The following is a 9975-nucleotide window of genomic DNA, read 5'->3' on the forward strand; positions in this document are numbered from 1 at the left end:
CCTTGAAGATGTTTCGCTTCTCATCCAAGAAGCTTCTTCAATTCTACTGAATGGTCCTGACTGGGTTGTAAACAGGATATGACACCATATAGCTCCTGTTTACGACACAGTTCTTTCAGCAGTTCTAAGAAGGCTCCACAACCATTTGCACTACTCAGGTGACCCCGAGGGCACAGAGTGGCCTCAACAACTCTCAGAAAGAGCACTAACAACCAGATGACTGCAAGGAATAGAAATCCTTCCATCCTCCCCCATTCAGCCAGATCTGAAGAAGCTCCTTGGATGAGAAGCGAAACATCTTCAAGGAAAAACAAAGTCCAGTTGCCTTTTGAAAAAGCACATTTGGGACATCATCACAAAGTTAGCTTTAGGTGTCTGCACCAGGATGGTTTTATAAGTGTGACTGATACTTAATGTGTGGATAATTTTCCTCCTCCATGAGTAAAGGCTGGGTCTCTTCTGTGTTTCTTTTCTTCTTTCGAGTTCCTAATGCGACAAGTCCTTTGATGGCCATCGCTATTATGGCCCCAATCACACCAGCTCCGAGTAACCATGGCCAGATCTGACGAGCTTGTTCCAAGTAAGGGGTGAGGAAAGTCTGAAAGGGAGAGACTGTAAAAAGAAAGAAAGAAAAAAAAGAAAGAAAAAAGGACATGTTAATAATGATAAAGTTGGAAGGGACCTTGGACGTCATCTAGTCCAGCCCCCTGCTCAGGCAGGAAACCCTATACCATTTCGCAGGGCTTTTTTTTGTCATAGAACAGTGGTGGCGAACCTATGGCACGGGTGCCAGAGGCGGCACTCAGAGCCCTCTCTGTGGGCATGCGCACTATCGCCCCAATCCTAGGCCTTCAGCTGGGTTTTATAAAACCTTTTCGCTTTAAGCCTCTGCCGCCGTGTGCAAAAAAAAAAAAAAGGTTCAATCAGTCAATTTCAACTTCTCACAGGAAAAAAAAAGATCTTGCAAAGTTGGAATTGATTGATTGAACTTTTTAGTCCCACCCAGTCTGCCGTTACTACTGCAGCCATGCCCACCCAATGGGCCACACCTAGCCAATGGGCCACACCCACCCGGCACTCGACGATGCATAAGTGGGTTTTGGGTTGCAGTTTGGGCACTCGGTCTCTAAAAGGTTTGCCATCACTGTCATAGAACACCCAGAACGGAGTTCCAGCACCTTTTTTGGATGGAACCTTGTAGGGTAGGCAAGGCGGGTTGTATGACATGTATGAGTTCCGGTACCTTTTTTTTTTTTTTTTTTTTTTACAAAAAAAGCACTGCGCATTTTGGACAAATGGCTGTCCAGTCTCTTCTTAAAAACTTCCAGTGTTGGAGCATTCACCACTTCTGGAGGCAGGTTGTTCCACTGGTTAATTGTTCTAATTGTCAGGAAGTTTCTCCTTAGTTCTAGGTTGCTTCTCTCCTTGATCAGTTTCCATCCGTTGCTTCTCGTCCTGCCTTCAGGTGCCTTGGAGAATAGCTTGACTCCCTCTTCTTTGTGGCAGCCCCTGAGATATTGAAATACTGCTATCATGTCCCCCCTCGTCCTTCTCTTCATTAAACTAGACATACCCAATTCCAGCAGCCTTTCCTTATATGCTTTAGCCTCCAGTCCCCTAATCATCTTTGTTGCTCTTCTCTGTACTCTTTCTAGAGTCTCAACATCTTTTTTACACCGTGGTGACCAAAACTGGACGCAGTATTCCAAGTGTGGCCTTACTAAGGCATTGTAAAGTGGTATTAATACTTCACGTGATCTTGATTCTATCCCTCTGTTAATGCAGCCCAGCACTGTGTTGGCTTTTTTGGCAGCTGCAGCACATCTAATCGCCATTTATAACCTTCCCAAGGAGCTTCTGATCAGCAAAGGCAATGAGGGAAGCCTTGTTCGCTTTATGACCATGGTGATTCACTTAATGACCATGACAAAAATGCCACAAAATTGGACCCAACTCAGTTAATGACTACATCTGAATCTAAAATTAGAGAAAATTTTCATTTCGTTCCCTTTGAATCAACACTTTGCGGTACATACGCAGACTAAGTAACTTTTACTTCTTTTGGAACCGTCATCTACAGTTCTTAAACTAAAATGTTTCTGTGAGACACACATGGGGGCAAAAAACCCATAGAAAACTGTGTATATATATCCATAGTATCGTGGAAAAAAAGGAAAATTCAGTATCGGGGAAAACTGATTCAAAAACTCCACATATCAGGCAAAACTCCAAAACAAGCACAGACCTGGAAAATGTGCAGCAGAATAGACAAATTAAGAGGCAAAGCATTTAAAAACTGTCAAATTTACCAAATGTAAAAGGAAAAACAAACAAACCCCAAAGTTACTTTTTCCTTTGGCAGGCGCAGAATTAAAAGGGTTCTTACTTAAAATGAGGGTATTCAGTCTGTCACAGTCTTGATGTTGTACTTTAGAGTATATATATATATATATTTAGAAAATCTAAACCTGCCAGAAATAGTCCATTTGCTGTGGATTTTTTTTTAATGGGTCTGGAAAACTGCATGAACCCGAAGATTGCCATTCCTACCAGAAAAGTCATTTATAAATCAAAGACTTTTCCCTCCAAATCTGACTATAGTCTCCTCCATCACCTCCCAGCATGCATTTCTAGCCTGAAGCCCCCTGCTGATAGTTACCTGTTCCAATAGCTTTGAAAGGAAATCATAATTACTTTTCCAAAGATTGACTGTTTCTGCTAATAATTAAGTCAATGCAGATAACGGCTGTAATAAGCCACAGCATATTATCTGCAGGATGAGGGGACAGGGGCAGCGAAGGGAGAATCTCTTTCCTTCCTCTTGTCTACATTTCTCTTTTCAATTACTTTTATTTTCCTTTCCTGGTGACCTCCCCAAGAATTGCCTGGGGCTAAAATTTCTTTTTCTAATCACTCCTGTTAATTTGACATTTTAATTTTGTTTCCAGTCACACATTATTGGTATTTAAACACATATATCTCAAGAGGACAGTTCCCCTGGGCTGTCAACTCTAATTAATGCCAATTCGTCAACCGTCATCATTGTTTCATTGGAACTATATAGAGGTGGGGGGTTTTTTTCAGAGCCACCTGACCAGATATCCAAAACAGCTTTACCAGAAGGCCACTTGAAGAGACTAGAAGCATTTGAAATGTGGATTTACAGGCGGCTGTTACGTATAAGCTGGGTTGACAAGATCAGAAATGAGGAGGTGATAAGCCGCCTGGGAAAGCTAAGGGAAATCATCCAAAAAATTAAAAAACGAAAATTAGAATATTTTGGACATGTGATGCGACACCTAGAAAAATACGGCATACTCCATTTAATCCTCCAGGGAAAGATTGAAGGCAAACGAGGTCCAGGCAGAAGAAGAACATCGTGGCTTCAAAATCTAAGGGACCGGTTTGGACAAAACTCAGCAGCACTTTTTTGTGCGGCTGCTGATAAAAACAAGATCACCAACATGATCGCCAACGTCTGATAATGGATATGCTTCTTCTTCTTCTTCTTCTTCTTCTTCTTCTTCTTCTTCTTCTTCTTCTTCTTCTTCTTCTTCTTCTTCTTCTTCTTCTTCTTCTTCTTCTTCTTCTTCTTCTTCTTCTTCTTCTTCTTCTTCTTCTTCTTCTTCTTCTTCTTCTTCTTCTTCTTAGTGTTTATTGATTAAACTGCATTTTTAAAGGGAAAATCCAGCTGACTGTTCTTGAAAAGTATACACAATTCTACACAGAAGTTCACAGGTTCATCTCATATGTGCACTTTGGTTTGGTGTTATTGTCAGGCATGAAGAATCAGGAACACATATTAAGTTCCAGCTAAGCTGACTTATTGCTCATACCTATATATAAGAATCTAGTCAACTAATGGTCAGCACTAGATGCTAGATAAGAGTTAACAGCATTCAAGAGGGGCGGGACTTAGACCCTTTGTGGGAACATAATGATTCTAGGCTGATTCCTCTCTTGATTTCACCCCCAGGTTCTGCCTGTCCTACTCCTACAGTTATTGAAATTAAGTTTGAGCATCCTCCTCCTTTCTATCTTCCCAAATTCTTATCCCCGCTGGACAAACCACACTATGTTGGATTATTTAAACACAGCAATTAGGAGCCTACAGAAACCGTGGTTTGGGAGCTGGAACAAGGCAGCAATGAGTTTACAGCTGGTTCTCGAACTAATTTAAACATAAAATTAGAAGAATTGGCACCAACGGCATGAAGAGAAACTTGAGTAGTGAGCAAGCAGAAAAATATTTCTACTTCAAGGAAACTTTACTTTTAAAAAAGAAACAGACTGCGTTTAGCTGAAGACCGGGATGGTGAAGGTGGAGGGTAGCAGAGGGCCAGTATGGGATTGATTAGTACCTGGCCTATTTGCTAAAAATAATGCAACTCTCTTACCCCATCCTCCCAAGACAGACGATTAAATGGTTGCCTGAAAAAGCATTGCACAGAGGATCAGTCTGGCAGAATGCCTACTGGTGTTGGATGGGGTGGTAACGAGAGAGGGTGGAAGGAAAAGAGATTTAAACGTTACTGTGGCTGCAACATTCCTGTCACCCTTGGTACCTTGTCTCTGGGCTCTAGAATGCATTTTCTGCCAAAGCTAAAATACAGCACATTGTATGACGTTTTGCAGCAGGAACAGGAAAACAGGATAAGAGGTAGCCCTGGGCTTGTATTTATCACCTTTGAAGAGCAAAGCAAGCAAACCAAATGCACACATATATAATAATAATAATAATAATAATAATAATAATAATAATAATAATAATAATAATAATAATAATAATAATAATAATAGTAGTAGTAGTAGTAGTAGTAGTAGTAGTAGTAGTAGTAGTAGTACCAATAGTAATAGGCGCCTTGGGTGCAATCCCAAAACAACTGGAGCACCACTTGAACACCATTGGCATTGACAAATTCGCTATTAGTCAATTGCAAAAGGTGGCCTTACTAGGAACTGCTTCCATCCTGCGACGATATCTGTAATACCATCAAACATCCACATCTGCCTATTCCAGGTCCTGGGTAAGGACTCGATAGGTAGACAAAAATGCCAAATCCAGTCTGAACATCTGGCTGACTGTGCGATGATCCATAATAATAATAATAATAATAATAATAATAATAATAATAATAATAATAATAATAATAATAATAATAATAATAATAATAGAATTGGAAGGGACCTTAGAGGTCTTCTAGTCCAACCCCCTGCTCAGGCAGGAAACCCTATACCATTTCAGACAAATGGTTGTACAGTCTATAGGCAGTCCTCAACTCCCAACAGTTTGTTTAGTAACTGTTCAAAGCTACAACAGCACTGAAAAAGTGCCTTGTGACTGTTTTTCCACACTTGCCACCGTTGCAGCATCCCCACGGTCACGTGATCAACACTCAGACACTTGGCATCAGTTGTAAGTCACTTTTTTTAAAGAGAACTTGGAACAGTCACTAAACGAACTGTTACAAGTTGACTACCTGTATTATGCTTCTCAATGGGATATTATTTCTGAGTCAAGGCACAATTCTTTTATGAGTCACAACTCTTTGATGAATCAAAATAAGGACTGGCACAAAAATGCACCCTGTGCTGCCTCCACTGGTCCTACTTAAAGTGACGGATTGGATTACCTGGTTCCAAGAGATAATCATAGTCGTAGCCCAGTTCTTTGGATGAAATGAAGAATTCCCCGTTCCTATAGAGAGGAATGAACGGGACCATGAAATATCCCCGGTTGTGTCCAATAGGAGCGTTGGCCTCGGGGTAGGCCTGAAGTAAGGGTTTGTGTCTTCGGAGCCACTGTTCATAAATGCTGCGGGAGCAAAGTTTGATATTAATAGTTCAGCAAAGGAAACAACGATGTTTTTCAAATCTAAAATACGGTAGAAATAAAGGTTCATGTGGTAGCTGGTCTTAGATTGATCCAGAGGTAGGACATCAGCTGCAGGCTTCGATGATAATGGCGAAAACCTGCACAGTCCACTGGAACACCAGAAGACAGTTAGAAATTTAGAAAGTCTTGGGCACAGGGATACAGATGGTCCCCAATATAACCATAATGGACCTGTCCAGTGGTGGGATTCAAATATGTGAACCACCAGTTCTCTGTGTAGGTGCCACTTCTGGAAGTCCATTCTGGGCCTGGGCAACAAAAAATTAGCTACCGGTTCTGCCAAAGTGGTGTGAACCAACTGAATCCCACCTTTGGACCTTCTATTATGACTGTATGTCATGATGGTCTTAAGTCAGCTGAGTGACTCGACTTTATGACCTTTTTTGCAGTGGTTATTAAGTGAATATGGCAATCATCAAACTAACACAGCGATCATTAAATGAATGGCATGATCATTAAGCAGATCGATTATTCGCTATGGCCGTTTTGCGAAACTTGGAATTACGTTGTGGTTTTCAGCAAAACTGTCACAACATGCGGTCATGCAATCGTGAGGTTCTGCAAATGGGCATAAATGTGGTTGTGTTGCTGAGTGGCTGAGGTGTGATCATGTGTCTACTGGGGAGGGCAGCCATCAGAACTTTGGAAGTGAGTGAAAGCTCCCTTTTTCCAGCTAACTCTGAATGTCGCCAAACATTCAAATAAACTCTACAGCAGACATGTCAAACACAAGGCCCGGGGGCCGGATGCGGCCCGCGAAGTGGTTTCATGTGGCCCGTGAAGCCATCCTGGAAACAGTGAGGGAACGGCCCCCGCTGCCTTGGCCCTGGCCCAGGCCAGCCGGGAGCCAATGTACAAATTTGTGGTGGCCATCTATGCTGAAATGCATTCAGTCTTAGCTCCACAAGGCTGTCTAGAAACAGCGAGGAACCAGGAGAACTTTGAGCAGCAGCCTTGAGGAAGTGGGACTGGGGTTGGTGCCATGGGTGCTCAAGGGCCAGGCTGGGCATTTGACCTCTGCTGCCCAGGGCTCTGGGCAACCCGCACCACCATCCACGCTCCCCACACATGGCCTGAGAGGAACAGTGAGGCTCCTCCAGTGGACCATGCCTTGGCACTTGCCCTGGTCCCACCCCCTTCTGCCAGAGACCCTCAGATCTGTCCCACTCCTGCCCAGGCCCCCACAGGCACCCTTGACGCAAACGATGTAGATCTGGCCACACCCACCCAGTAGGCCATACCCACTCCATCCACACACACCCAGTAGGCCACACCCACCCTGGCCACACCCACCTGGCCCGCTGAGGGCAACCGCAATGCTGATGCGGCCCTCAATGAAATTGAGTTTGACACCCCTGCTCTACAGGTAGTCCGTGACTTACAACAGATCGTTTACTGACCGTTCAATGTTACAATGGCACTTAAAAGAGTGACTTATGACCATTTTTCACACTTAATGACCATTGCAGCATCCCTGTGGTCACATGATAAAAAATCAGATATTTGGCAACTGGCATGCATTTATGACAGTTGCAGTGTACCGGGGTCACGTGATTCCCCCTTTGCAACCTTCTGACAAGCAAAGTCAATGGGGAATCCAGATTCACTTAACAACCATGCTACTAACTCAACAACTGCAGTGATTCATTTAACATGGCAACTATGTAAAATGGAGCAAAACTCCCTTAGCAAATGTCTCGCTTAGCAACATGAATTTTGGGCTCAAGCTGAGGACCACCTGTGTTGCTCTTAAGTGGGACGTTGCTGGGCTTCTTGTAAGCGCCATTCTTTTTGTCCCAATAAATCTTGCTAAAGTGACACTGTGAGATTTGTGCCTGGGAAAAGAATTACTTTTGGGCTGTGCCAAGGAACCTGACCGGTCGCCATGAATAATCATGAAGACAAAATAAAGCGAAGCCAACAGAAGCTGAAGAATTGCTTTAACTCTGCAACTGAAAGCGAACAAAGAAACAGCAATCAGAGGATCCTTGGTGACTGTGCCTCGGGGACCCCAGTGAAAAGACCCCTGTGAAGTGTAGATGGGGAGAGTGCTTTTCTGCAGGATCACGGAAGAGAAGGCATAAAACTTTAAGGCAACTTCTTCAAATTTGGAAGGAATCTAACACCGTACCCAGAATGTCATGGATTCTTGACTTTGTGAAGTCTTTGCTTACTTCTGAAGTTACAGACAGATAACAGTTTCGAAAATGAAATGAGATAACCACAACATGTGCACAAACATTCGTGGGTTTTTCGCCTGGTTTGGTATGGTTCAGATGAGCCCGTTCACATGTTCAGTAAATACATGGAAAATGGATGATGTGTGCCCATTTATTCTAACTTCCCATGAGTTTTACACACCGGTGTGTTCCAATATCTCAGGGGCTGCCACAAAGAAGAGGGAGTCAAGCTATTCTCCAAGGCGCCTGAAGGCAGGACAAGAAGCAACGGGTGGAAACTAAGCAAGGAGAGAAGCAACCTAGAACTGAGGAGAAACTTCCTGACAGTTAGAACAATTAGCCAGTGGAACAACCTGCCACCAGAAGTGGTGAATGCTCCAACACTGGAAGTTTTTAAGAAGAGACTGGACAGCCATTTGTCCGAAATGGTATAGGTTCTCCTGTCTGAGCAGGGGGTTGGACTAGATGACCTCCGAGGTCCCTTCCAACTTTACTACTACTACTACTACTACTACTACTACTATTACTACTACTACTACTACTACTACTATTATTATTATTATTATTATTATTATTATTATTATTATTATTATTATTATTATTATTATTATTATTATTATTATTAATTCCTGATTGTACAGAAGCAGCTCAGGGACACCCAGCCATACTAAATGTTTTCTGCCTTGTTCCAGTATTGTTCAGATGAGCCCATTCACATGTTCAATAAATGCACGGGAAATATGTGCTCATTTATTCTACCTTCCCATGGGTTTTGCACATTGCTGTGTTCAATGGGTTCCTGACTGTTTACAGCAGCTCTGTTTACACTTGCCCTAAAGTATAGCAGTGAAGGCTTCTAAATTTCTCCCCTTCATTTAGTCAGTGAGCAGGCAAAGGACCATAAGTGAATCTGTTCACAATAGTATTAGAGAGATTTAATAATAGCTGATGCATTCTGATCTCACAGAGTTTAGGGGCAATTTGATGAACTGATGCATAATCAGAGTATCGTGCACAATTTCTTAAGTCAAAGATTTATAAGGAATATCAAATAAGAGTTGGAGATGGAATCGACGTGAAGGCAAATTTTATCATGTTTGGTGGACTGCTAAGAAGTATCAGATCAGATATAACAGAATGGCAGAGTTGGAAGGGACCTTGGAGGTCTTCTAGTCCAACCCCCTGCTCAAACAGGAGACCCTATACCATTTCAGATAAGGGGGTGTCCAGTCTCCTCTTAAAAGCCTCCATTGATGGAGCATCTGAACCACACCAAAACAAGGCAAAAAACCCCATGAATGTTTGTGCACATATTGTGGTTATCTCATTTCATTTTTGAAACTGTTATCTGTGTGTAACTTCTGCAGGCAAGCAGTTCCACTGGTTAATTGTTCTCAGTGTTAGGCAGTTTCTCTTTAATTCTAGTTTGTTTCTCTCCTTGATTAGTTTCCATCCATTGCTTCTTGTCCTGCCTTCAGGTGCTTTGGCAGCCCCTTAGTTATTGGAACCCTGCTATCATGTCATCCTTAGTCCTTCTCTTCACTAAACTAGACATACCCAATTCCTGTAACAGTTCTTTATAAGTTTTAGCCTCCAGCCCTCTAATCATCTTTGTTGCTCTTCTCTGCACTCTTTCCAGAGTCTCAACATCTTTTTTTTATATCATGGTGACCCAAACTGGATGCAGTATTCCAAGTGTGGTACTAACACTTCACATGATCTTGATTCTGTCCCTCAGTTGATGCAACCTAGGTTTGTGTTGCCTTTATTTGGCATCTGCTCTGATATATTGTTTGATTCAGAAGATACTAAAAATGGATTTAAAGTTGAAACAAGGACATTTTCTTTTAGACATCATGGGTAAGGAGACTGAAAGAAAACATTAAAATAATTTTGGGA

The 9975-nt window shown here is 42.3% G+C and overlaps 1 protein-coding gene across 1 annotated transcript in view; it reads right to left on the bottom strand.

The window, feature by feature from the left end:
* Positions 1 to 391: 391 nt before the first annotated feature.
* Positions 392 to 9975, bottom strand: part of TYR (tyrosinase) — a 45314-nt gene continuing 35730 nt past the window's right edge. Inside the window, exons 4-5 of the mRNA XM_015814723.1 lie at positions 5622 to 5815; positions 392 to 612 (exon numbers count right to left, since the gene is read on the bottom strand). Of these exons, the coding sequence (XP_015670209.1) occupies positions 392 to 612; positions 5622 to 5815 (415 nt within the window). The remainder of the gene's footprint in view (positions 613 to 5621; positions 5816 to 9975) is intronic.

The sequence above is a fragment of the Protobothrops mucrosquamatus genome, unplaced genomic scaffold (assembly GCF_001527695.2).
Source record: "Protobothrops mucrosquamatus isolate PMUCROS unplaced genomic scaffold, P.Mucros_1.0 scaffold_92, whole genome shotgun sequence".
NCBI classification, from domain to species: Eukaryota; Metazoa; Chordata; class Lepidosauria; order Squamata; family Viperidae; genus Protobothrops; species Protobothrops mucrosquamatus.